We start from the raw sequence: 27,693 nt of genomic DNA, 5'->3' as shown, positions 1-27,693 counted from the left end.
TTCTTGTCTCCCCCAGCTTTTGGGGTTCACCCCCTTTCCCAGAGCCCCAGCATCATGGCTCCTCTTCTCTCCCTGCTTCTGTTATCACATTGTTTTCTTCCTCTTCTATAGGAAGAAATCTAAATCTCCCTCCACCTCCCTCTTATAAGGACACTTGTAATTACATTTAAGAACCTCCCCGATAATCCAGGGTCATCCTCCCATCTCAAGATCCTTAACATAATCATACCTGCAAAGTTTTCTTTTGCCGTGTAAGATGACATTCACAGGTTCCACGGATGAGGACACAGGCATGTCTGGGGACCATCATTCAGTCAACCACACTGACTCACATGGTTTCCCCAGGAACCTGGCCCCCTCATTTGGTTCATCCCCAAGGCCTTTCACTCCACAGGACCCCAGAGGCTGCTATTTCCACCAACCTGTAGCCTACTGAGACCAAAACAAGTCCAGTCCAAGCTCTTAACCAGGTGTGACTGCCCTGGGTTCTCTGACCTATACATAGTGTTAGGTATATAATACGTACTCAGTGAACACCTATGAAAAACAAGAGAGAAGAGAGCTTGGTTCCCTAGCCCAGCCTCAGTGCTTTTAGTTATTAGGGAAAATATCTCCAAATCTGAGGTGTCCAGAGCCCTCATTTTGGGCCTACAGAATGGATGGTCTTGCCATTATCTTTCTCATCTCTCCTGGTTATGCAGAATCAATTTTAAGACTTGCTTAGATTTGGACTCTTTCACTTTGGCAAACCTGCTCCTATTGTATCAAGTAAGATAAAATTAAGTATAATTGTATATATTTAATGTACATCCCATATTAATTTCATCCACATAGACCTCCATGAAAGCTGAGTTGCATTTGACTATTTAACATGAGGTTATATTTTGTAAATATTTAGTGCAGCATTAATTTTGATTGTGTACTTTTCTTCTTATATACTGTTTTCTCAGGTCTCTGACACTTTCTTTGGTCCTTATAGAGAATGGGGGCCCTGGATTCTGTGAATGCAGTGGATACATCTTGAAGATCATGGCCCTTCATGCAATATTTAGCTGAAAACTATGAGCTTCATGTCAGGGGTGCTATGAATCTCATGCTACTCCAGTTCATGGTGTCCCTCCCATTGGAAGCTCTCAACACCCCACAGCTGAAAACCCAAGGAGAAGAGGATGAGTGCTCGGTGTCAGGAGGTGAGGTGGCTGGAGCCTCAGTGCTTAGAGTTGAGTCACTGCCTGGCCTGCGCCTGGTCTGGCAGAGCAGGCCATGCCCTGACTGTCCTGGGCCAACATGCATGCCCCAGACTGGACTGGGTAGTGAGGGGGCAGCCTGTAATGGCGGGGAGCATGCTGAAGCAAAACAAGAACCCCCAGTGGGATGTTCATGAGAAGGAGGCAGACATCCCCCACCCCAAAGCCTGTCCATTGCAGTCCAGTCCCAATGGTCTACAGGAGTGGTCCCCAACCTTTTTGGCACCAGGGCCCAGTTTTGTGGAAGACAATTTTTCCACAGACCAGGGTGGGGTGATGGTTTCGAGGTGAAACCATCAGATCATCAGGCATTAGATTCTCATAAAGAGCAAGCAACCTAGATCCCTCACATGCGCAGTTCATAATAGGGTTTGTGCTCCTCTGAGAATCTAACGCTGCCACTGATCTGATAGGAGGCAGAGCTCAGGCAGTAATGCTCGCTTGCCCACTGCTCACCTCCTGCTGTGCGGCCCAGTTCCTAACAGGCCACAGACTGGTACTGGTGTGGTATGGGAGTCGGGGACTCCTGGTCTAGAGGCAGCCAAGCCCTGACTAGAAAACCTAGTCACGCTGCATCAGACATAGGTACCAGCCGGGCCTCCTCAGCCTAAGACCATGTAGCCAAGGGCACAGGAAGAAGTCTTTCACTGGGTCAGCAGCACAGGCCTTGTAGCTGGGTGAGTTCTGGGACCCCAGAAAAGTGACTGTCTGCCTCCCTGCGCCCTAGGTTGTCTATTCATGATCTCGCTCATTGCTGTATCCTCAGTACCTCCGTGAACAATCTTCACGACAGCCCCACCAGGGAAGTGCTACTTGCCCACTTTACAGACAACGAAACCAAGGCTCAGGAAGGTTAAGTGCTATGCCCAGGTCACTGGAGAGTAGGTGATAAGGCCAGGATTGGATTTCCAGTTATTCAGACTTGCCTGGCCCTTTCTTGGTGGGCAGGGTCTGTTGAGAAAACATCAGCCAGAAGGAAGGAAAGAAGGTGTTCTGGAGTGCAACAGGGGCACTCAGGCCAAACAAAGACTGGATGTCATGTCTCAGGAGGGCTTCCCTCCAGAGCTTCAGGGCAGAGTGCAGAGAAGGGAGAGACTGCCTTTTCAGGCAACTGTGGCCAGGGAGCTCCACTCCTATAAATTGTGCTAAATCCAATGGCTAGTGTCCTTAGGAAGGACGGGGAGATCTGACACACAGAGACTCAGAGGGGAGGCTATATGAAGACAGGCAGGGCCTAGAGTTACGGAGCCACTGCCCAAGGAGTGCCGAGCACTGTAGCAGGCACTGGAAGCTGGTAGAGGACCATGTGGCAGGTTCTCCCTCAGAGCCTCCAGAAGGCACCAACACCTTGGTTTTGAACTTCCTGTTTCCTGACTTGTGAGGAAATAAATTTCTACTGTTTTAAGCCACCCAGTTTGTGGTTGTTTGTTACAGCAGCCCAAAAAAACTAATCCATACCCTCAAATTTTTATCATTAAATCTCTCACACCCAACAGTGACTTGTTACCAACTTATATTAAGTCAGCCTGGGTTTTAGAGAAACAACAGCCCTTTTCCTTGCCGAGATGCTGGGCCTGTGGCAGGCAGTTCCATGGTCAGTGACTGAGCATGCCACCTGGAGAATGCTTGTTCATCTTTTGAGGTGTCCCACTGCCCGCCAAAGAGAAATTTGTAAATACCATTTAAATCAGAGAATTGAAAACACATTCTCCAACTTTGATGAAAATCTTCCCGGACATTGTCACATGATGTGGTAACTGAGCAAAACTTAACATATATTGAATGATATTGACAAAAATAGCAACTACCAATTTTGAATCCCTACTGAGTACCAGAAACAATGCTCATAATCTTATACTGACCCTGTAAGCCAAGGATTCGTATCGTGTTTAACAGAAGGCTATACAAGCAGGAAATGGCAAACACAGGATTCATACCTAGAGCCTGTGTGGTTCCAAAGCCCATGCTTTCCGGCTTGGCCATGCTGCCTCCCCACTGACCCATTCTTGTGAATTGGTTTGTTGAATGATCCCTGGAGGAGACAGACTGGGAATGACTGAGGTGAGTTTGGGAGGGTGAGAATCGCCAGGAACAACCAGCACTCTCATGGAGACATTAGGGAGTGCATCTGAGTCCTCCAAGTCTCCCCAAGGCCCAGCCCTGGAGAGGTATGCAGCAGGCAGCTTGAACTTGGCTGGGGTCCAAGATGGCCACTCATTCAGCAGGTGCTTATCCAGGGAGGCTGTGCCCAGCTCTGTGCTGAGCTGCATTCTGAACAGGAGAGAATCAGAAGCCACAGGCTAGGGAAGCCAGGCCTGGGCAAGGTAACCAGCCAGCTCTCGTGGAGGGTAGAGGGCTCAGTGGGCAGCTACCACAGAGGTAGGAAAGGTTTCTGAGGACCTGACTTGGCTCTGGACAGCCCTGGGGAGTCCAGACATGGGCCCTAACTCTGGGCAGCCATGGCTCAGCCTTGATAGGCTAGTAAGTTCATTTCAGACATGAACTTGCTGCACAGCCCTCCTTGGTGGGCTCTGAGATCCAGGGCCTGGGTGTGCAGGGCTGGCAGGAGGCAGGCAGCAAGGCCCCTAGCACACTCTGCAATCCCATTCTCCCTGGGCCTCTCCCAGCACCTGCACCACACCACTTGCTCAGCTCACTATGTGCACCATACACACACTGGCCTTCTTTGTTTTCCTGGAGAATGTACATCACAGCCTGTTCCCACCCTTGGGCCTCTGCACTAGCTTGTCCCTCTGTGAGTAGCACTCTGACCCCAGTTCTGCACGTCTGGCTCTTTGTAACATTTGAGTCTCATCTTAGCTGCCTCCCTGGCAGAGAGGCCATCCCTGACTCTTCAAACTAGAGAAGGCTCTCGTCACTGTCTTTGCTATCACCTAGTGTGTCCCCCTAGCACCTACCACTGTCCATAAATGCTTTGTGCATCTGTTGTGTTCCCTAATTATTGTCCACCAGTGTCCTAAAAATATCTGTCTCCTTGCCTGCCTCCCTCACTCCTAAGTCCTCAAAGCCCAGGTCAGCCTGGAAGTAAAGTTTACTTTGGAGCTTTGAATCCAGCACTACAATGCCCTGCTCTGAGATCTGGGGCAGGATCCTGAACGATGCATTTTACTCTCCTCCTGTATAAAATGGGAAGATTATACCATTCCAGGAGGGTCGACTAAGCCTGCTTCACTCACCACTTTGTGTGCCCATCTCCCAGCACTGGGTCCTGCCTGCCATCCCCCTGCATTGGGACATCCCCTGGGGAGCCTAAATGCCCCCTTTTACTACTTAAAGTGTTTCTTCAAATATTTAAAACAGGTAGACTGATCTTCCCATCAAGAAGAGGGTGAACATGGACCCTGACCTAGGAGACGGTCCATTTTCATACAGGGAGCAAGATGGGGAGAAAGGACATTGCAGCAGCCATTTGAAAAGGGCCTGTGAGGCTCCTCTCTGTGCACAATCCAGGCAGAGCTTTAGAAACGGATCTGGAAGCCAGTCAGCAGTGAGGAGGCACAATTTATGGCTCCATTCCCAGAGCATAGCTCTAAGTTCTGCTTACCACTGGGGACTGGTGCAGGGGTGGGGATGGGGTGAAAGATTGCTCCTTTGCAGCATCTCACACCTCAGTTTTTAACTTGTTGTATGATCTGAGATGAGCCCCTTGCCCTTTCTAGGGAACATCCCAGAACAAGGGGCTTGGATAATCCCAATGCCAGGAAGGCCCCACCAGCTCCAGAATCCTCACACCTATGTGCTTCATCAGGTAATGATGGGTTCCCATCTCCAATCTAGTTCTCAAGTTCTACCTGGACCTCTGAGTGTTTTGAGTCTAAACCAGACCTCCTGGCACTCCACTCCCCCTGGGCTGGCAACAGAGTCTGCCCTGGGCAGAAGACTCTCTGGGAGATCAGAAACAGCAGGCATAGTCCCAGAGGCAGGTCAGCTCCATGCCTCTTTTTAAGAGGTAATGAGAAACATGGCTACTGTACCTTGACCGTGTCCAGAGGGTGGCCGACGATGACACTGGCTGCACCTGTGGATCAAAAAAGAATGCCTGGTAACTCAGCCCTTGGACTCCTGGCTTGTACCAGCCAGCTCTTGGGACAAAACAGTCACTCAGTTAGTCAATGGTCAGTTGCTGGGGTAGGGGGAGTGGGTGGGCTCCAATGTTTTAGGCACTGGCCCATGCACCAAGGAAGGCAGAGAAAATAGAGTAAAACAAGTAATCACTCCATAAAAGGGAGGCAAAGGGACTGGAACAAGTAGATATTCACAGGCAAAAGAATGAAAGAGTGGAGATAGACACCCTACCTCATACCATACACAAAATTAACTCAAAATAGATCAAAGATCTAAATGGGAGAGCAAAGCTATGAGATTCTTAAACTAAAACACAGAAAAAAATCTTGACCTGTGATTTGCAATGGACTCTTAGATATGATAGCAAGTGTATGACCAACTGAAGGAGTGAAGGACATACCACACCAAAATATAGCAGATGGGTACATTGATTATTTCCAGTTGAAAACATTGAGAAATCATAATTTCTGAAAGGGTGAACTGACCTGCCTCTTCCTGCATGCAGCAAGCAATAAAGATTCCTCTGGGAGGGGTACCCTCTCCATACCAGGGTAAGAAAATAGCTCTTACTAGCCGGGATTCGGAATTGAAGGCTGCAGTGGCCTTGAATTCATACTTAATGAAGCAATCCTTATATTCCACCTGTTTTATACCCCCCTACCCATATTTCTAGTGACTCCTCTAGCAAAATTCCACCACCCTAGCCAGATTTTCTTTGTCCTGTCATTTCTTCTCACATTGATCACTCTTTGTTTAAAAAGTATGAAAAGATCTTGTGTTGGCCACTTCTCCTGACTTCACTCTCTTGGGAAGATCCCTATGTCGTGAGAAACCAATAAAATCTGTATTATTTTTCTCTTGTTAACCAGCCTCGTGTCAATTTTGTTTTTATATTCAGGTGAAGAGACCAGTAGGAGCTAAACAGGGGGTCAGAGGTTATCTCTAACTCCCCTACACAACACAAGAAATAATAACATTCATAAAAATTGAAAACTTTTGCACACAAAAGTGAAGACATCCTATAGCATGGGAGAAAATGTGTGGAAATCACATATTTGATAAGAATTTAGTGTCCATATATAGAAATAACTCTTACAACTGAATAATTTTAATAGGCAAAGGACTTGCACACACATTTCTCCAAAGATGATATACAGATGACCAACAGGCACATGAACAGAGGCTCAACATCTGTAGTCATTTGGGAAATGCAAATTAAAACCACAATGAGAGTCCTCTTCACACGCACTAGGATAGCTATAATTGAAAAAAAGTGGAAAAGAACTGTTGGCAAGGATGTACAGAAACTGGAACTCTTGTACGTTGCTTGTAGAAATGCAAAATGGTGCAGCCATGGTGGAAACAGTTTGGTAATTCCTCAAAAAAGCTAAACATAGAGCTACAACCTAACCCAACAATTCAATTCCTACATATATACCCAATAACAGAAAACAGATACTCAGACAAGTACAAGTACACACACATCATGGCAACATTGTTCACAATAGCCAAAAGGTGGAAATAATCCAATTGCCCATCAACTGGTGTATGAATAAAGAAAATGTGGGATATTTATACAGAGGAATACTGTTTGGCAATAAAAAGAAACAAACTATTGATGCATGCTATAGCATAGAGGCACCTCCAAAACATTATGCTAAATGTAAAAGGCCAGACATAAAAGGCAAGGTATTGTATGACTCTACCTATATGAATTATCCAGAATAGGTAAATCCATAAAGACAGAAAGTAAATTAGTGGTTGCCAGGACTGGGAAGAGGTGGAAATGGGAGTGATTCTTGAAGGGTACAGCATCTTCTTTGGTCACGAGAAAAATGTTTTGGAACTCGATAGAAGTGATGGCTGCACAGTGTTGTGAATGTAATAAATGCCACTGAATTATACACTTTCAAATGGTTAATTTTCTATTATATGAATTTCAGCTCAAAAAGTGTGGCAGGATATGTGTAAAGAAAAGACCTGAAAACTTTCAGTTCCTGCAGGTTACTTAACTTCTCTATGTCTCACTTTTAGCATGCATAGAGTGGGAATAATAACAGCACCTATCTCCTGCTTCCATGGTAAGAATGAAATTCAGTAATGCATATAAAATACCTAGCAGAGAGCCTGACACCTACAGGATGCTCAAATGTGAGTAATGTCACCATAGAATTTTTTAAAAAGAAGACCCATTTGGAAAAGTGATGAATACACTGTATCTTTTCACAGAAAAAATACCTACACACACACACACTCACAAGACTTGTACAATTTGAAGAGAACCAAGGCTGCCCCAAGGCCACTTAGATTAAGAAGCCCTTTGTATTAGTTTGTTCTCATGCTACTATCAAAGACATATACAAGCCTGGGTAATTTATAAAGGAAAGAGGTTTAATCAACTTACAGCTCCACATGGCTGGGGAGGCCACACAATCATGGTGGAAGGTGAAGGAGGAGCAGGTCATGTCTTATATGGTAGCAGGCAAAAAGAGAGCTTGGGGAACACCCCTTTATAAAGCCATCAGGTCTCATGAGACTCATTCACTACCATAAGAACAGCACAGGAAAACTCGCCCCCATGATTCAATTACCTCCCACTCAGTCTTTCCCATGATACATGGGTCTCATCCATGACACATTACGGGAGCTACAATTCAAGATGAAATTTGGGTGAGGACACAGCCAAACTACATTATTCCACTACTGGCCCCTCCCAAATCTCATGTCCTCACATTTCAAAACCAATCATGCTTTCTCAATGGCCTCCCAAAGTCTTAACTCATTTCAGCATTAACTCAAAAGTCTACAGTCCAAAGTCTCATCAGACAAGGCAAGTCCCTTCCACTTATGAGCCTGTAAAATCAAAAGCAAGTTACTTTGAGCCTGTAAAATCAAAAGCAAGTTACTCTGAGCCTGTAAAATCAAAAGCAAGTTTCTAGAAAGTTACTTTCTAGAAACAATGGGGGCACAGGCATTGGGTAAATACACCTGTTCCAAATGGGAAAAATTGGCCAAAACAAAGGGGCTACAGGCTCCATGCAAGTCCAAAATCCAATGGGGCAACCAAATCTTAAAGCTCTGAAATGATCTCCTTTGTCTCCATGTTTCATATCCAGGTCATGCTAATGCAAGAGGTGAGTTCCCATGGTCTTGGGCAGCTCCATCCTGTGGTTTTGCAGGGTACAGCCTTCCTCCCAGCTGCTGGCATGAGCGTCACCCACGAGTTAGCAAATGCTATCAACATAGCTGATCTGCATGCCCTGCTGCAGAGGAAAGTGCTCTGAGAGGTACCACCGGTGAAGGAACTGAGGGAGAAAGGAAATGGGGTTTCTTTTTTAAAAAATAATTTTATAAAAAATTATAATGCCCATGAGGCTGGCAATGAGTTCCTGTGGCTTTTCCAGGTGCATGGTGCAAGCTGTCAGTGGATCTACCATTCTGGGGTCTGGAGGATTGCGGCTGTCTTCTCACAGCTCTACTATGCATTGCCCCAGTGGGGACTCTGTGTGGGGCTCCCACCCCACATTTCCCATACACACTGCCCTAGCAGAGGTTCTCCATAAGGGCCCCACCCCTGCAGCAAACTGCAGCAAACTTCTGCCTGGACATCAAGGCATTTTCACACATCCTCTGAAATCTAGTGGAGGTTCCCAAAGCTCAATTCTTGACTTCTATCCACACGCAGGCTCAATACCATGTGTAAGCTGCCAAGGCTTGGGGCTTGCATCCTCTAAAGCCACAGCCCAAGCTGTACATTGGCCCCTTTTAGCCATGGCTGGATTGCCTGGGACACTGAGCACCAAGTCCCTAGGTTGCACAGAGCAGGGGGGCCCTGGGCCCAGCCCAGGAAACAATTTTTTCCTCCTAGGCCTCTGGGTCTGTGATGGGAGGGCCTGTCGCCAAGGTCTCTGACATGTCCTGGAGATATTTACCCCACTGTCTTGGTGATTAACATTTATTTCCTTGTTATTTATGCAAATTTCTGCAGCAGGCTTGAATTTCTCCCCAGAAAATGGGTTCTTATTTTCTATTGCATAATTAGGCTGCAAATTTTCCCAGCTTTTATGATCTACTTCCCTTTTAAACATAAGTTCCAATTCAAAACCATATCTTTGTGAATACATAAAATTGAATGCTTTTAGAAATCACCTCTTGAATGCCTTGCTGCTTAGTAATTTCTTCCACCAGATACCCTAAATCATCTCTCTCAAGTTCAAAGTTCTACAGATCTCTAAGGCAGGGGCAAAATGCCACCAGTCTCTTTGCAAAAACATAGTAAGAGTCACCTTTATTCTAGTTCCCAACAAGTTCCTCATCTCCATCTGAGACCATCTTAACCAGGACTTCATTATCCATATCACTATCAGCATTTTGGTTAAAACCATTCAACAAGTCTCCAGGAAGTTCCAAACTTTTCCACATTTTTCTGTCTTCTTCTGAGCCCTTCAAACTGTTCCAACATCTGCCTGTTACCCAGTTCCAAAGTTGCTTCCACATTTTCCGGTATCTTTACAGTAACGCCCCACTCTACTGGTACCAACTTACTGTATTAGTCCATTCTCATTCTGCTAATAAAGACATTACTGAGACTGGGTAAATTATAAAGGAAAGAGGTTTAATTGACTCACAGTTCTACATGGCTGGAGAGGCCACACAATAATGGTAGAAGATTAAAGAGGAGCAAAGTCACATCTTACATGGTGTCAGGCAAAAAGAGAGCTTGTGTAGGGAACTTCCCTTTATAAAGCCATTGGATCTCCTTCCTGAGTCCAAGTGATCTCATTGTTCAGGAAGGAGATCCAATGGCTTTATAAAGTATGATAATAATAAATAAATTTTAAAAAAAAATAAAGCCATTGGATCTCATGAGACTTATCCACTAGCATGAGAACAGCATGGGAAAGCCTATATCCATGATTCAATTACCTCCCACAGGGGTCCCTCCCGTGACACATGGAATTATGGGAGCTACAATTCAAGATGACATTTGGGTGGGGAAATAGCTAAACCATATCAGCCTTGTTGTAGCAGTTGGTGACTGAAATTGAAAGGGAAACTGTTCTTCAAAGACAAATTGCCAAGCACACTGATGAAGAAGGAAATATCTGCATTAGTAGAGGTGATTTAACCAGGTAAGGTAGCTAAGGGCTCCTGGACTATTAGGTATTTTTAGGGACAAAGAAACCAGCTAATCCCAGAACAATGAGTCCCTGGGTCCAAAACCACCTGTCCCCTCTCATGCCCTGCGACCTACTAAACTGGGCAGAGGCAGAGAGGTGATAGCAGTAATTGACCCTTCCCAGTAGTGGGGGGAGGAGCGCTGGTCCCAGGCTCCATGGCTTCCTCCATAGTGAGTGCACACATCCTTCAGCTCAGAGCAGGCTTAGATCCAGCCTTGAGCCAACATCTCCCTGCCACCCATTTGAAAGCAGGGGATTTGAGATTTTAAAAATGGAATTATGAGGTCAGTGGTTTCCAGACCTTTGCACTTCACAAACCAGTAAAATCTCACACAAAATGTGTATGTGTGTGGGGGTAATATAAAAAAAAAGGGCAACATTTTGTTATGTAAGTTTGTTTGGAAAGAGTTAAGATGAAATTAAGATGGCAGATTCTGGTGCCAGGCAGCCTGGGTTGGAATCTTAGTGCCAATGCTAGATGCATGGTCTTAGGTAAGTCAGTGAATTTCTCTGTATCTCAATTTCCTCATCTGTAAAATAAAGATGCAACGGTACCTGCCTCTTTGGGGTTGTTATAATAACTAAAGAACTATACATAAACTGACACAAGAGATCACATATTGCAAGATTCAATTGACATAACATATCCAGGAAAGGCAAATGTATAGCAAGGAGATTAAGGAGAGGGAACAGCATTCAACTTCAAATGAGGGATCTTACTGGGGGATGAAAACGTTCTAAAACAAATTTATGGTGATGGCTGCACCACTGTAAAATTACTAAAAGGCATTGAATTGTATATTTGAAATGGGTGAATTTTATAATATGTACAATAAACCTTGATAAAATTATTTTAAAAGAATACGTATAGCACTTAAACAATACCTGGCACCTAGCTAGTAAGTATTCAAGTGTAGTAAACACTTATCATCATTTTATGGAAGCCAAAAAAAAAAAAAGCATGTTATTAGTTTGGTGCAAAAGTAATTGCAATTTTTGCCATTACTTTCAATAACATCACCAAAGTAAGGACAATACCAGAGTAACGCACAAAAATCCCCTACTTGCTGTGAGTTGGGGAGGGTTCGCGTGTTATCACGTTTGGGGGTGGGGAGGGGTATCAGAGTCTTGGAACTACCCTGACTCAGCCCTACCTTCCAGGGCATTTCTCAAACCAAGCCATTTGCATCCCTACTGAAGATAGTCTGCTTATTTAAGGGGCAGCCCACAGAAGTGTCTCCACTCTCTGCCTGCCCCGCTGAATGGTGGAACAATGTCCAGTCAAAAAGGGCCTGGATATGCCAGGGGACCGCAGCCCCCTGGCTGGGACAGTTAGGAGAGGCGGGTCTCAGCCCCACCCAAGGGCATCTATGCCAGCAGACTTACTCAATGTGAAAGGAGCCACCTCTGCTCAGGAAGGTGTGAAGCAGGGCTCTGCAGCCACCGGTGGGGGTAGAGAGGTGGTCTCCTGCTAGGTAGGAGGGGAGGAGTTAGGATCCAATCTGGTTTGTTTTTCTTTTCATCTTATTATCTTTTTTCCCCCCTTTGGTGAGGGGCTACATTTGCCAACATCCCTTTTAGGATAACCCTTCTAGATGGGTCAAAAGAAAGACTTTTTATTTGATTTTATTACAATTAGCAAAGTCCCTCAAACTTCCCCCTTTCCTAATAGCTGAGAAAAGAGGGATAGACCTATTGGAAAGAAAAATGGAGAAGCAAGGAAATGAATGCAACTTTCGCCCAGGCAACCCATCCCAGGCCCAGTAAAAATGTGGCTCCGGGAGCTGTGGCGAAGGGACCAGTAGATCCAAGAGTACCCGGAGAAGGTGCTTTGGAGGTAGGCGATGGCTGACGGCTGGCGGCGGCTGAAGGCAGTTAAGTGCTCCTTGCAGCCTGACAATGAGCACCTGTAGCTGGCGCTCCGCTCCCTGCCATGAGTGCTCCGCTCCTTCCAGTCGGGACGCCCTCTAGGGCCGGCCTGATCTCGAAGCCTGGCTCCCCACGACCCTGCGCCCCGCAGTCAGCAGCCAAGCGCCACCCTCATACATAAGTTCCCGCGAGTCACGTCCGCAATTCAGGTGTGCACCAGGTCACTGAAGGGTGTGTGCGCCGCTAGGAGCCTCCATTGGCTGTGGGCTTTGACCAGCTGTTTAATCATTACTGCATCAAGTCCCACGGTTCCTAACTTAATGAGCAAAGCAGAAGCTCAGCCCGAATCGCTGTGAAGCTCTAGAATTTAGCCCTGGCAATTGCCAGACCACCAGGGGGATCTCGGGGCCGGGCACTCCCCAAAGCAGGCTGCGCGCGCAACGGGGAGCGGGATGGGCGCGCACCGAGGCGCAAAGTTTCCCCAAAGCACTGCGGCAAACTCCACCAGGCTCGCTCTCTCTGACCGGGTGTCCCGGGTAAGCACGCTCACCTCCGATCCAGCCCGCCGCAAAGTCTTCCAGCTGGAGGCTTCCCATGGCCGGTGCTCCGGTCTCGCCCTCCCGGAGCCGGGGCAGTGCTCACTTAGGGTCAGTGGGGCATGGCCCGCGGGCGCTAGCGCGCCGCAACACCAAAGTCGGAGTCTCCAACACGCCGCAGGTCTTTCTCCAAACCCAGCCCCCGAGTCACCCGCTGCGCGGGCTGCCGCGCTCACCTCTCCAAGTGCCGGAGGGCGGCTGACATCACGCCCCCAGTGGACCTTAAAGGCACAGCACTCTGGGTAGTTAAGGGTGCGCTCCGCGCGGCTCATCCCAGACCCAAAAAGGCAAGGGTCATCAAGTGAAATTCTTAGTCCTCCCTTCTCCGGGTCCCTTCCTTGCCAACTTAAGAGCCTCGGCGCCTTTGAAGTGAAAGTGCCAGCCGCCCATCCAGAGATGGCATTTAGTGGCATTGCTCCTATCTCCCTGTGCTGTGCTGACAATGCTGATTCCAATCAGCGGTGGACTCTCTCCCATCCCAACGCTGGGCAGTGATGCCTTTTTGTTCATCCCAGACATGTCCCACTCAGTGCCCCGTGTCTAGAGCAAGCACCTGGTGGTTCAGGGTCATGTCTAACTTTCAGCTACAGCTCTCTAGGGGCCCAGCTCCCTGCCTGGCCCTGGCTCAGCCTACACTGTCCGCCCTGGGCCAACAGAAGGTGGTGCTCTCTACCTCAAACTCCCTCTCTGTAGTCAGACCCTACATTCAGCCAGGCCCCAGGCCAGAGGCCCATGCTCACTGGAGAAGTGGCCTGTTGTGTGGAGAGGCTTTTGTTTCAACGAGAGTTTCTTTCCTCCCCTCCTAAGAAGACTCGAAGCCACCCAGCATTCCGCTAGTTTCCAGCAGGGACTCAGCTGTGGGTCTCAGCCAAGACACCCCAACGTTGACGAGAATGGTGGAGGGTATGGTCAGGAGGAAGGGGCCTCTGCTGGGCCTGCTGTTGTCCCCCTGGACATATTCATGTCACGTCATCCAGGTTAATATGCAGGGACAGTCAGCTAGATCTCCTTCTTCCAAAGCAAGACAGCCTGACCACCAAAGCTTGATCCTACAAAGTCCTGTCCACTGAGAAGTGGGGACTTGGAGGTGAAGGGTGCTTCCTGCAGCATTGCTCCCTCCCCTGCCCCGGCACACAGAGAGTGGACCTGTGTCTGGAGAGGACAGCCCGGGATGGAGTCGCCGGCCTGGCTGGGGAAGTATTGCAAAGTTCCAGGGAGGAGTGGAACCATCATACCCCATCCCCGCACCTCAGCTTCCTGCTGTGCATGGTGACCCACTCAGTCTTGAGGCTTCAGAGTTACCGTCAGCATCAACCCCAAGCTGTGCCCTGCCATGCCCGGGATATATGCCCAGGGCCGCTATGAGAAATGCAGGTCTCTGAAGAGTGGCCCTTTAGTGAGTTCACCATTGGAATGCATCCACAAGTGGAAAGCCTGCCAATTCTCAAAACCTACTCCTTTGGAAGACCACCTAAGGGGTGCCAGGCAGATTGTCCCCTCAGTCCTGTGTCAGCACCAATTGAGGAGGTCTTAAGTTGGCAGGCAGTGTCCCTGGCAGCCCCAGGATGGCCTCCCAGGCCCAGAAAGCTGCTGCTTGAACTGCTAATGAGTTGGAGCAGAGCAGAAGGAGTGGGTCACTTTCCAAAATGAATTACTGCACTCCATTCCCAAATACGTGCCACAAACCTGCCCATGGGGCGCATCACCCAGGGAAGTGCAGGGAGGACCCTAGGTTTACCAGCAACCGTGGCCAGGCCTGGAGAATCCCAGACTACAAGGCTATGAGCCCAGGCCGAATGCTGGCTCTGTGGCCGGGATCTAGGCCCTCCCTTCTTCCTGGCCTTTGCACTTCAGAGCACCACTTGCAGTGTGCTGCCGTTCACATTTGCATTCTACACTCGGGAGAGGGCAGGGCAGCTACTGGCCATTACACAGAGAAAGAAACTTCACAGAGAAATCCACTCCCTGTGTGACTAGGGCCAGAAAGCAACCCCATTTCCTTTCTCCCTCAGTTCCTTCCCTGATGATGACTTCTTAGAGCACTTTCCTCTGTAGTGGGACATGCAAATGGGCTATGCTGATAGCATTTGTTAACTAGTGGCCCACTCCTCATTTCTTATTGACCCTTTCAGGCCACAGAAATTTCCTGAGCACCAGTCTGTGCTGGTGCCTTGCTTTTGGGAAAGTCTCTGTTTGAGAGGAGACAGTCCATCTGAGATGCTACACAGAGGTGGCTGTAAGAGCACTGGAGAGAGAGTCCATTGTTCTCCAGGAAGCAATCAGGCAAGGCTCTCCAAACCTGGAGTCTCCTGGCTGCACCTTTGGTCTACAGAGCTCCACAGCTCCCACCTCCCCAGCCACTCTCTCAGGCAAGCCAACAATCCCCTCCCCGTGTCCACCTGCCACACTTGGGCAGCAAAGGCCTGGGCCAGCTGTGCGTGCCTGACCTGCTGCAGTGAAGGCCCTGCCCATGCCGCCTGCTCCCCTCTGCTTCCGGATTCCTGCCCTCACCCAGCTTTCCTCCCACTTCTCCAGCTGTTCTCATCTTCTTCCCTGCTGCCTTGGCCCCTTCTTATGCTTAGGTGTGGATTCCTCAGGGCCCCATCTGGACCCTCACCCACCCGCACCTCCCATCTCTTAGCGTATAATCCCCACACCTCGCTTCTGACTCCAGATGTCCCTCCACTCAACACCTCCACCTGGGTGGCTCAGGTCACCTTAGTGCATCCCTCGATGAACTCTCTCTTCCTCCTCCAGTGCCTCTTCAACTTAGAGAAACACACCTCCACCCAGTGGCCACCCAAAACAGAACCTTGGATGCCATCCTCCATTCCTCTCTCCCAAGGTCTTATCCCACCAGCCACAAAGTCCTGAGTGTCTATCCCCTCAATGACACCCAGACCTCACTGGTGTCTCCGAATGTGGCTCAGCCCAGGCCTGTGCCACTGCCCTGCCTGGATCACAGTGGACACGGGTTCCTGGGTTCCTCTGCCCCAGTCCTATATCCACCCTCCAGCTGCTGTCCCAGTGAGCTTCTGAAATCTTGAATCTGCTCAGTTTAGTGACCTTTGATGACTTTCTGTGATCTTGAGCATAAATTCCAGTTTCCCAGTGTGTTGTGTGTAGCTCTGTGAGACTGGGTCTGGCTACCTTTCCAGTTCTCACCTCAATGTCCCACATTCTGTGCATGTGTGTGACTGTGCATGTGCTATCCCCTTGCGGGGAACACTTTCTCCCTCCTTCTCCCCTGGCTGACCCCTGCCCGCTTCTTAAGACTCAGCTCAGCTGTCGCTTCTCCTGACAGGCCTTCCTTGAAGGCCTTCCTCATCACCCTATGCCACACGGGATCTGCTAGCTCTCATCTGTGTTTCTGAATATTCTGAGCATATCTGTATCACTGCTGTCAGACTCAACGGTTGATAATCTGTCTTCCCATCCAGACTGTGAGTCCACTGAGAATAGGGTACTGCCTCATTCTGCACTGGACCTGCAGAGCCTGGCACAGTCCTGGTGGGTAGTCACTGCTCAGTCAGCTGGGCCTTAAATGGGGAGATATGGGGAAAAGTCTGAAGGTCCTGCCGGTGGCTGGCAGACAAGGAGGGTGTCTGGGTACAAGACAGAGCTGAAGAGATGGCCACATCACTCCCGGGTATGAGGATTCCCCCTGGCCTTTCCTGGAGCATCACAGAAGCCCGGCTTCTTTCAGGCCCTCAAAGGTACCAGCCACATTTCCCCACAGAGCTTTCGCACTGACCACTCCCTCTGCCTGCAGCTCCCTCTCCCTGCCCTTCTCATAGCCAACTCCTACCTCCTTCAGATCTATGCCGAAGCATCTTCTGCATGAGGAGGCCTCCCCAGTCCCCTCACGGGAGGTCAAGACCTCGTTGCCCTCTCTCAAGGCACCTCTGCTTCTTTTTCCAACTCTCACCATGCCGCTCAGTCCTTGTGCAATGCTTGGTTGCTGCAGGAAGATAGATAAGACCTGTCTGACCTATCTGCCACCATGACATTCTCGGGCTCTGCCACAGAGCAGGCAGACAACAATTACTCAGGACTGAGTTCAAAGGATTAATGAAACGGGACCGCAGGTTTGTGCTGTCTTTCTTCTTTGAGCGTTTGCCCCCGCTGCATCATTCCTGCACTGGCCTCAGACAACAGGAGCTCTGAGCCCCCTCCCTGACTCTGATGGGAAGGAAAAGGAGCACACGATTTTCGAGCTTCTCATTGAGAGCAGGATTTCTTCCTTTGTTGATGGCACTTTGAGAAGGTATGTGCAAAGCATGTGCAGACTCAATGTGGCCCATCACCTATTCAGCTTGAAGCTGGCAGTCAAGAAACAGAGGCAAGTGGCTGTGAAGTGAGGGGGTGAAGCAGCTGGTGGGAAGGCTGGGCTGCCTGGGCTCTGGTCCCAGTGTTGCTGCTGCCTCTCTGGGCATCTTGGGAAAGTCCAGGCCTTAATTCTTCCTCTATCTTTTGGAAGGTAAGGACGATCCCCTCCTAGGTGGTGTCTGCAGAAGTCTGAGATTCTTGGCCACAGAGATATTGGCTGCGGAGGTCTCATCAAGGTGCGCCAGGAGAGGGCGCTGATGCACAGCACTTGAGGCTCTCGGGCGGAGAAGACAAGCGTGGCTGCCCATTCTGGATAGCTTCCTGGCCCGGTTTCCCTGGCACTGGCTGGAGAGAGCCACACTCAGTATTTGTGTGGGCCATGGAGGAGATGCTGGCCCAGGAGGCTCAGAGGGGAGTCTGAGGTGTCAGAGCAAACCTCTGAGAGGCTTGATGAGAACCCATCTGAGGTGTTTGGGTGCTGTGTGCTTGGATGGGAGGCAACACCCCAGTCTCTTTACCTGTGTAGATCTGTCGAAGCCTTGAATGTCCCAGGCTTTCTTCCACTTCAGGGCTCCGAGCTGGCCCAGTGCTGCATGCTTTGTTTACACCATCTTATTAAATTCTCTGAGGCAAGTCCTCCTTGGGTAGGTGAGAAGAATGAGGCCCAGGGAGGTCAAGCAGTTTCTCTAAAGCCACACAGCAGTCAGTGGAGGACGATGAAGTCACACCTGCTGTTTGACTCCAGGGTCCATGCTATTAAAAAAAAGTGCTGCCTCCTGGCCAAGACTCGGGAAGTAGAAGTGACTTTCCCAAGGACCCTTGCCCCCACCCCCACCCCTCTGCATAAATGCCCTAACTTCTCTGCCTCAGGTTCTCCACTATCAGTGTCATAGTACTAACACTGTCCAACTGTGTCGTATTCATAGGACTCCTGCAACAGTTGAATCAGGGGGAAAACATCCCTTCCCCCAATACCATCCCAGTGCCCTGGGCTGCCCTCCATCCTTTCTTCCCTGACAGGGTCCTGTGGGTCCACAGAAGTCTGAAACTCTGGACCATGGTGATATCTGATACCAGCTTGAAAATCATATGTGTTCTTTTCCATCAGAGTCAACCTGCGGGTTGAGGCTGGCTCTGTGGACGTCTGAGAATAGGAAATGCTGCTGTCTGTCTGACTGAAGGCTAGGCAGGTCAGGGGACCAGATAGCCCAGGTTGGAGAGGTTTGGAATCAAGGGGTTTCTGTGGGAATGTAGGAGGAGCCACTGCTGCCTGCTGCTGTCAAGGTCCCATCTGAAAGCCTGGCTAAGCACCTGCTATGTGCTAAACTTCCTGGAACTCGGAGGAGTTTGGCTGCTGACGGTGACAGAAGAGTCAGTGTTTGCGGACAGCCTACTCCATCTTCTGCCACATGGTGGTCTCCTCTGTCATGCACTCATCAGACATCAGCTGCTGGGCTGGGGGAGACCCATAAACCTCACATCAGGTCTGACCTCAAATACAGGCCAGGCAGGACCACAGGAAATGTGGAGGGCAGACCCAGAAGTCTTGGGAAGGAACAGCATTTGAGCTGGAACTAAAAAGAAAAGCTAAGTTGTGAGCAGTGGAGAAGGGCGCAGAGGCAGAGGGAACTGCCTGAGCAGTGCTAGGTGAGAAAATGCAAGGGGAGTCAGGAAGAGTTTTGCTCACCCAAAGCCCCCATGGCTGTGGGAGGGGCAGTTGGAAGGCTTGGAGTCTGGCTCCTGAGGACCCTGAATGTCAAGGAAAGGGGCTGGGCCATGATTCTGTGGGCAGTGGCATCTACAGGCTAGAGGCAGTCCTTAGTCCTGCTGCTACTCGGCGAGTGGATGAAAGGCCCATCTCTGGGGCCAGCTGTATCTCACCTGGACAAACCTCCATAGCCCATGCTGAGGCTGGCTCAGGCTCCTTGCAATCAGCATTTTTCTCTGCAGGGACCTGGTGGGCTTGCCCTTGGGAAGTTGAAGCCTGTGCCTGTCCAGCTCCTCAGAAGGGCTATGATCCCCCTCAGCACTTGAGAGCAGGCAGTTCAGCCTCCCCCAGCAGGAGCTCACTGGGCCATTTAATCCACTGTGCCCAGACATCCTCCTCTGTAAGATGGGAGTGATAACTGTACCTGACTCAGGCTGCACTTAACTCACGCTCAGTGAGTCAATGCATGTCAAGTGCTCAGCACCATGACTGGCACGCGGTGACACACTCAGCAAGTCAAACCTCACCATCGTTATGGCCTGTGTGTCCTGAGTGTTCACGTCTGTGTTAGCACATGGACAGCTCCAAGCCAAGGCCAGCAGGTGGGCCAGAAGCAAACTGCCCTTCCAGCTGAGCCAGCCCTTTATCTGGGATCTCTTTTGCACCAAATCTTTCCTGCAAACTACTCCCTTAAGAGAGCTCTGCAGCATGGAAAACCTCTAGAGGGTCTCTTAAGCCTGATGTGCAGGGAAGGTACCTCCAGCTCGCCAAGGGGTTGCTGACAGGCTGTTGCAGGGCTCTCAGCCCTACTTGGGTCTGGATGGCACACCACACGGGAAGAGAGGAGGGAACATGGCTCAGACCCCGCTTGGGCTGCACAAGGAGAGAGTGGCCCCAGTTTGTACCATACACATAGATACCTCCCAACCTGTCTATTCCTTTGGGGGCAGTGAGGGCCCACAGATGCCAGCTCCTCGATGAGGCCCTAAACTAAAAAGACAAGCTAAGTTGTGAGCAGTGGAGAAGGGGACAGAGGCAGAGGGAACCTCCTGAGCAGCACCAGGTGGGAGAATGCAAGGGGAGTCGGGAAAAGTTTTCCAGCCCTTGGAAAATAAAGGGAACAGTCCAATTGCCTCACCCCAAGAATAAAGCCAACAAGTCTTCCTGGCAAGGGCAACTTTATTTCTTCATACTCCCATCATACTCCAAACCCCAAATCCCTAAACCCAACGGGAAGTCATAGGAGTGCCTTGGAAATAGTAAAAACCAGATTTTCTAAAAAGAATTTCTTTGATGTAACTCAGTGTGACCAGTTGATTTCTCTCTCCTTCTCAAGGTCCTCATCCTCAGGAAGCACGGGGAGCAGGTGAGGGCATTCCAGACAAGCAGCCATTGGATGGAGGAGTGGGGATCCAGTGGTCAGAGGTGTGTGAGTGCCAAAGCAAACAAAGAACCCACACCCAGGGAGGAGACACAAAACCAGCGCCACGGGACAGAGAGGCTGTGAACGTGGGTCACACCAGTGTGGCTGGTGCTAAAGGAGTTTCAAGCAGGAACCAGCATCTAAGTGTCTGGCCCCGGAGTAGGTGGGATGAGCACATACTCTCAAAATCTCAGTGTGCTTCAGCCATGTGCCAGGTGAGCCTGGGGTTGGAGGTGGGGCTGGAGCACCAGAAAACAGGTCCACACAGTCCAAGGAGGTAGGGCCTGGCAGACACATGCAGAGTCACCTTCCTCACCTGCTCTACCCAAGGGCAGGGGAAGGGAAAGGAAAGGTACAGAGGCAATGAGGAAAAAGAGACAGCAACATGGGTCTAGCAGAGGCCTGGGTGTAGGGGAGCACCTGGCTCATTTCTTGCTACGCATAGACCCACTGAGGAAGAATGTAGCAAGGAGGTGCTTAAGTACTTGACCCAGGGTCAGACGGAGCTGGTGTAAATCCCAGATCCACTCTTCCTGGCTGTTTGCTAGCTGTGTGAGCTCAGGCACCCTACTTAACATCTCTTAGCCTATTTACTCAGCTGTAGAATGGAGATGACACCAGTGTCTACGATTAAGAAGATGATCTCTGTAAAGTACCTACTACAAAGTAAATGCTTAATAAATTGAAGCTGAAAGTATTACTCCAAAGCATCCAATTAATTTACCAGCTTCAAGGTGCACGATTTATTTACAAAACCAGCTTCTGGCTGTCTGCACCCTTCAGTTGTTCAGATGGCTCCTGCTCCCTCTGTCTGAGCTTGGGACGGGCTACAAAAGGAATGGTCTGAGGTCAGAGTCCCGGACCAGATGGCCACTTCTCTGCAAAGCCACTTTTGGTGTGGCTGTTCAATTCTCACATGGCAGTTTTTCCAGCTAGGAGAACAGGAAGGTGGCAGCCTGGGGCAGGATGGGTCTCTCCCTGGGGGTGGAGTGGCTGAACGTGGGGCACAGGCTGAGTTTCTCCCCTCTGCCCCTTGAGGAGAAAGGCAAACCCCAGGCCTGTAGGATGGGACAGCTCATGCTGGCAGGGAGCAGCCTGGTGGGCTGAGAGGGGCTGGGAGAATCTGCCGAGGGTTGGGTTCTTCCTGCCGGCTCTGCTGGGCAAGGGGGTAGGATGCCCCTCATCCACGGTCATGGGCACTGAGACAGAGAGAATACAGGCCTGAGGGCCAAGGTCCCAGGCCAGCTCTGGTCCCAGGGCAAACTGACTTCTGGGAGCCTACCCCCAATCACCTTCGTCCCTTGATGTTCAGTGGGTGCTGGGGGCCTGCTCTCCAGTGGCTTCCGCTGCAGCCAGCTCCGGCATCCCCGCGGTATGACCGCACCAGCCCTGGGCAGCCCCTGAGGGTCCCTAGCTCCCAGATGGAGAGGCAGGAGGCCCTGGGCTAGTGTGCAGCCCCTCTTCAGCGGTTCTGTAGTAATGCACGAATCCTGAGGCATAAAGACCATGGTTCCTGGAGAGAGGGGCATCCTGATCACTGTCATGGGCGAACGCTGCCGAGACCTGCAGGATGGGGCAGCAGGCCAGTGGGTGTGAGGACCCAGAGATGAGGTCTGAGTGTGCCGAGGCAGCCTGGGTATGAAGGAATAAGAGGGTCAGCCTGATGCAAGCCCACCTCCCAGGTTCAGGCCCAGATACCCAGGACCAGCCTGTGCCTGCAACACCACAGTGGCAGTCCTAGAAGAGGGCAGGTCCATGTCTGCTCTGCAACCCAGGAAGCACTCAGCGATATCACTCACCCATCCAAGGGCACCCTGCTGGGAAGGGTGTGTCTGGGATTAAAACCCACCAGATTTGCCTCCTCTGTCTTTGCAGTCATGGGCCACAGTGCCCAGCTGCATGGTGGTGATTAGGAATGTTATAGATCACAGGCTTCGGGTCAAATCCCAGGTTTGCTACTTGCTAGCTGTGTGCCCTTGGTCAAGTTACTTAACTTCTCTGAGACTTGTTTTCTCATTCATAAAATGGGAATAATAGTACTGCTTATCTTATAGGATTACTATTGGGATTAAATGAGATGATGCTAGTGAAACATTTGTCTGAGAGCCTAGCAAGTCCTAAGGACCAAATTAATATTTCTGTGAGCTCACCATCATGCTTAGCACTTTAGGTATGTGGTTGTATATAATTCTCACAATGGCTCTATTGTTGCTGCTGTTGTTCTCTTTTTTTTTTTTTTTTTTTTTTTTTGAGATGGAGTCTCACTCTGTCACCCAGGCTGGAGTGCAGTGGCGCAATCTCGGCTCACTGCAACCTCAGCCTCCTGGGTTCACGCCATTCTCCTGCCTTAGCCTCCCAAGTAGCTGGGACTATAGGTGCTCGCCACTACGCTCAGCTAATTTTTTGTATTCTTTAGTAGAGACGGGGTTTCACTGCATTAGCCAGGATGGTCTCGATCTCCTGACCTCGTAATCCACCCGCCTCGGCCTCCCAAAGTGCTAGGATTACAGGCGTGAGTCACCACGCCCGGCCAGTTGTTCTCTCTTTTATAAGGAAACCACTCTCTTATAAGGCCGCTCTCCTAGCAGGTGGTCAAGCTGGGCTTGAACAGGACAGTCTTTCTGTAGTCTCTGTACTCCCAACCAGTGACACCTTTCTCCAAGAGCCCCAGCAGCCCTGAGAGGGGCCTGTCCATGGGCATGTTAGAGTCTGGGCCCCAGGTTTGAAGGATGTGGGGGCCTAGTGCTGCTCCCCCAACCCTCTATGGCCTCCTCAACTCACAGAGCATTCGTCCCTGACTGTTGTCCTGCAGAAGCAGCCAGCCTGTGCCTCCCTCTCAGTGGGCGCATCTTGGGAGCCCCTATGTGACCAGCCAGGAAGGGCCATGCTGGGCAAACTCTCCTCCTCAGAGCGGTAGTAAGGGAAGAACCCACTGAGCAGTTCTGAGTCCTCCTGGAGCGGTGTCTCGGGCTGCAGGTCCAACCCCTCCTCTGCCAGGAGGTACCCATAGGTACAGAAGAAAGGCAGGTACTCCAAGGCCACCTGGGCCCTATGTGAAAGGTGGAGGGAGCTTAGGGGCTTCTTGTCCCTTGAACTGGTGGCCTGCTGTTGGGAGGACAGGGGCCCTGGGTCACCCTCCTCCAGGAGGCTAGGAGAGGTTGGGGCTCCAGATTCATCCTCACAGTTCTTCTGAGACATCTGAGAAGAGAAGGACATTCCATCTGTTACTGCACCCTGAATTCCTAACCACACCAGCTCTGTCCCCAGTCCCTGCCTACATTGGAGGCTAGAGGGGTCTTACAAAGCCCAAACCTGACCGTGGCTCTCCTCTGTGAAAAACCAGCAGTGGGCCTCAACCATGGTTAGATTGTTCAAGCACACAGGCCTTCTTGCCATTCTTAAGTCACACCAAACTTGGCCTTCCCTTAGAATCTGTGCCAAGATCTGCTCCTGGACTCTCAGCTCAGAAGAGCCTTCCCAGTCCCAACCCCCCTGCAGGGTGACTCCAGATCATTTCATCACTGGAATGCTCTTGTTGGGGTGTGTGGTCCGCCTGCTTCATGTGTGGGGTGGTCTTATCTGTCTTATCTGTCTGGTGCCTCTCGTTCATAATAGGCATTCAATTGACACTTTTTCAATTAGTCTGCTGGCTCTCAGTCCAACTCATATTCCCTTCACTCTGTCCACTCCAGCTACACAGGCCTTCTCTTGGTCCATCTCCTTGCCAAGCATCCTCCCGCCACAGGGGCTCTGCATGGGCTAATGTTCCTGCCCAGAGTCTCTTCCCTCTCCCTTCTCCTAGGTGGTGACTTCCTCAGCACTTGACTAAGGTCACTTCCCTTATGTCCCCGGCTTAGTGGCATCACCTTCTTCATGACTGCCGCCACCCTCATACCCCTCATTCAGAGCACCTGTTCCTCTGCTGTGAAATATTTGACTGTGTGGTTTCTTGATTAATGTCTCTCATCCTGTTAGTTACAAATTCCACTGAGGCAAGGCCCATCTGTCTAGATCATTTCTGTGCCCCAAAGGCCTAGAAAAACCCTGGCATATGGTAGACACCAAGTATTGGAAGAAAGGAAAGAAGGGTGGGAGGGAAGGAAAGAGGTAGACAAAAAGAGAACACCTTGGCCAGGAACGAAGTCTTTATCAGACTCCACGGTGATAGGAGGGAGAAGTCACATCTTGGGGAGAGGGTGGAGAAGCAGAATGAGGAATTACTTCCCAGGCCCAGAGGGGACACGTGGCCCAGAGTACCGGGTAGTGAAAAGCCAGCTCATTCCCATGTTGACTGTGCTAGACCCGGAGCCCATCAGGAACATGGCAGGGGGCCCCTTTGATCCTAAGACAGCCCGCAGGCTGTTCCACTTGTGGACTCCAGTCCCATGGAAGAACCTAGGTGGCTTAGCCCCCAGCCTTCCTGACTCCCACCCTAGCCCTTAGGCCTTGAGTCCCTGCCCCTGACACATGCTCCTGTGGTCCATGCTCTCCCCCAACTCCCTGCAGGCAGCCTGACCACTGAGGTCCCTGTCCTTAGCCGGACCCCTTGGTAAGTGCCTACTGGCCCACAGACTGCCAGATTCTGGTGAGCAGGAACCAGGCCCCCTCCTCCAAGTCCCAGAGACCCAGCTCAGGGCCATCTTTGCTGAGTTTCTACAACTCCTGAACACTCCGTAGAGCTCTGTGGTCCTCTCTCTCAGGTAATCCTTAGGAAGCCCACTGGGATAGACTTGCCTTTCCAACCTCACTGTGCCAAGGAGACAGGACAGGCTAAATGGCAGCACCCAGGTTTGACCCACTCTGAAGCCTGTGCTCAGTTCACTGTGAATTATATGTTGTTGTGTGCCCCCATAAGACATGTTCAAGTCTTAAGCCCTGGCACTTGTGGATGTGACCTTATTTGGAAATGGGATCTTGGCAGATGCAACCAAGTTAATATGAGGTCACACTGGGTCAGGGTGGGCCCTAAATCCAATGACTTGTCCCTATAAGATGAGGGAAATTTGGACACAGACACACAGGGGGAATGTCATGTGATGACGGAGGAAGCAATTGGAATGATGCTGCCACAAACCAAAGCACATCAAGAATTGCATCATCACAGGAAGCTAGGAGGGAGGCACGAAGGAACAGATTCCCTGCTGAGACCCCAAGAAGAAAACAATCCTGCCAGCACCTTGATTTTGAAATTTTGGCCTTCAGAACTGTGAGAGAATAAATGTGTGTTGTTTTAAGCTACCAAGTTTGTGTTAATTTCTTCTGGCAGCCCTAAGACACTAACACATGTAGGTTTGCTGGATGGCTCATTTGTGGGGATAAAGGGATATGACACACACTTGAAGGCTCTCCCAGTACTACCCTGCGAGCAGCTTGGGGAGAAGGCCCATTGCCATGGCCAAGATTCATTCTGTGGGGGGCTCACCTAAGGCCCTACACTTCCTGCCACCCAGTGGGCACTGGACAGCACACACTCTCCCTGTGGTGGACCAGCGGCCCTCCCACAGCTCATTCTTTCCTGCCAGGGCCCCAGCTCCGCTTCAACAGTGAGTCCTGGATTGAAGGAGGCCAGGTGTCCTCTGAGCTCCCCTGGGAGGCCTCAGCAAGATGGCAGGTGTATAATGCCACTCACAGTCTCCAGTGAGCACCACTTCCGGCGTCCTGTTTTGGGGTCAGCAGTAGCACCGCATCGTGACACGATGAAGCCTAATCGTAAAACTCTGGCTGAAAAGACAAAGCCTCCCTCGGCAGGCCTCTCCCTCCCAGCCTCCTCTTTACCCTGGCAAATCCCCTGCTGCCTGCTGAGAAAAGATTCCATCATGAAGTCATAAGGCCTGGTGCCAGGCAAGAAAGCCAGATGGCTCTGTTACCATGGAGACTCTACCCAAGCACCCAACACCTGTGATCATCACCTGTCTCTTAATTCAGCTTAATCCACATCTTCCCAGGTGACTCAGGGGAAACAAAGAGAATGCAAACATCTTCTGGACTCTGATAAGTTCTTCATCACTAGGGGCCAGTGAGCTCACCTGGGACTTCTGCCCAGAGACTGTGAGAGTGACTCAGCGCCTCCAGTAGATGGTCAGGAAGGGCCCAAGGATCTGTTCCACCAAGTCCAGGAAACTGGAGTGAGCTGCATGGGCTGCTCCTCTCGGTGGTGCCTCAGTTCGCTCAGGGTGGGGCCAAGACACCAGTCTCTGCCCTTGTCACTCACTTTCAGCTGCCTCTCCTCTGTGGCTCTTCCCCAGTCACTTGGTGGCAGGACACAAGACAAGTGGAGCAGTCATGGGAGGGCTGATGATGTAGGACATCTGCTTTTTCCCACAGAGCCAATGTCCCCATCTCCTCTCCCAGGCTTGGTGCTCCTAAGTATCAACTACTGCCAGGGCAGTTCTCATGTGGTGTGTCATGTGGTCCTCTCCACAAATCTTCAAGTCAGGAAGTCCACCACTGTCATGCCATTTTGCAGACTGGAGAGTTGAGCCTCAGTGCCAAGACAGGAAGGTGAACCAGCCTGAAAAAGGGGCTCCAGTTAGTTTCTAGCCTTAGGGCTTGAGGCAAGAGAGCCTTGGAATGCCACTGATGGTCACAAGGCTGAGACATCTCCAGGACTTCACGCTTCCCCAGGGCTGGAGTCCAAGCCAGGAGTGACCCAGCTGGGTTCTCCAGGCTCAGGCAAGGCTCCCGCATCTCTCTACTCTGTGCCCTTAGACCCTGGTGCCCCTCTACTGCTGGGTCATTTTCTTTTGTATAGACTTAACTCTTTAATCCATATCAAATTTAGTTTTTGTAAGTGGTAATAGATAAGCCTCTAATTTTGTTTTATTTTGTTGAGTCACTTGAGTCAACATCATTTAAGAATAAATTATTTTTCCCTAACCTGATTTGAAATACCAAAATAGACACATTCTAAATTCTTAACTATTGCAAACTTAAGTTCACTTTTATAATTTATTTTTGTATCCATCGCTTTGTCTCTCTTTGTACCAACATCATATTATTTTGATCTCTTTAGTTTTATATAAATTTAATTCATGTTATGTTATCACCTTTTAAAAACTCAACTTCATTGAGGTCTAATTTACATACACCACAAAGTATACTGTTCATGAATTTATACATCAAATAACAACCTTGGAATTAATATATAGAAATGCCTCTTTTCAGGTAATCCGGTCTCTTGCTTCCCAACTCCAAGCAACCACTGATGTGCTTTTTGATACTATAGATTCATTTTCCCTATTCTAGAATATATGGA

General features: G+C 50.0%; 2 protein-coding genes across 3 annotated transcripts in view; both read right to left on the bottom strand.

Moving 5' to 3' along the window:
- SLC25A48 (solute carrier family 25 member 48) overlaps positions 1-13,151 on the bottom strand; it is a 54,866-nt gene extending 41,715 nt beyond the window's left edge. For both annotated transcript variants that reach the window (XR_003119899.1, XM_025388578.1), the window contains exons 1-2: positions 12,933-13,151; positions 5,243-5,286 (exon numbers count right to left, since the gene is read on the bottom strand). Coding sequence is in view for 1 of the 2 variants with exons in the window: in XM_025388578.1 (XP_025244363.1) it covers positions 5,243-5,286; positions 12,933-12,978 (90 nt within the window). In the remaining variant the exon portion in view is untranslated. The remainder of the gene's footprint in view (positions 1-5,242; positions 5,287-12,932) is intronic.
- A 7,990-nt stretch (positions 13,152-21,141) lies between these two features.
- Positions 21,142-26,250, bottom strand: LOC112626954. Its single transcript, XM_025389369.1, has 3 exons — positions 26,214-26,250; positions 23,220-23,636; positions 21,142-21,265 (listed from the first exon to the last, which is right to left on the bottom strand). Exons 2-3 carry the CDS (start codon positions 23,634-23,636, stop codon positions 21,218-21,220), a joined length of 465 nt encoding a protein of 154 aa, XP_025245154.1. The 5' UTR covers positions 26,214-26,250; the 3' UTR covers positions 21,142-21,217.
- Positions 26,251-27,693: the final 1,443 nt, after the last annotated feature.

Source organism: Theropithecus gelada, chromosome 6, assembly GCF_003255815.1.
Source record: "Theropithecus gelada isolate Dixy chromosome 6, Tgel_1.0, whole genome shotgun sequence".
In the NCBI taxonomy this organism is placed as follows: domain Eukaryota; kingdom Metazoa; phylum Chordata; class Mammalia; order Primates; family Cercopithecidae; genus Theropithecus; species Theropithecus gelada.
Note: the sequence above shows the minus strand (reverse complement) of the source record. Positions and strands in the feature narration are given on the sequence as shown.

Bases quoted from the DNA above. Each gene is read 5' to 3' on its own strand.
- LOC112626954 (XM_025389369.1), bottom strand. From the start codon at position 23,636: ATGTCTCAGAAGAACTGTGAGGATGAATCTGGAGCCCCAACCTCTCCT. The intron at 21,266-23,219 runs GTGAGTTGAGGA...TTCCTTTTGTAG, and splicing joins CAGTCAGGGACGAATGCTCT to CCCGTCCCAAGCTCAGACAG.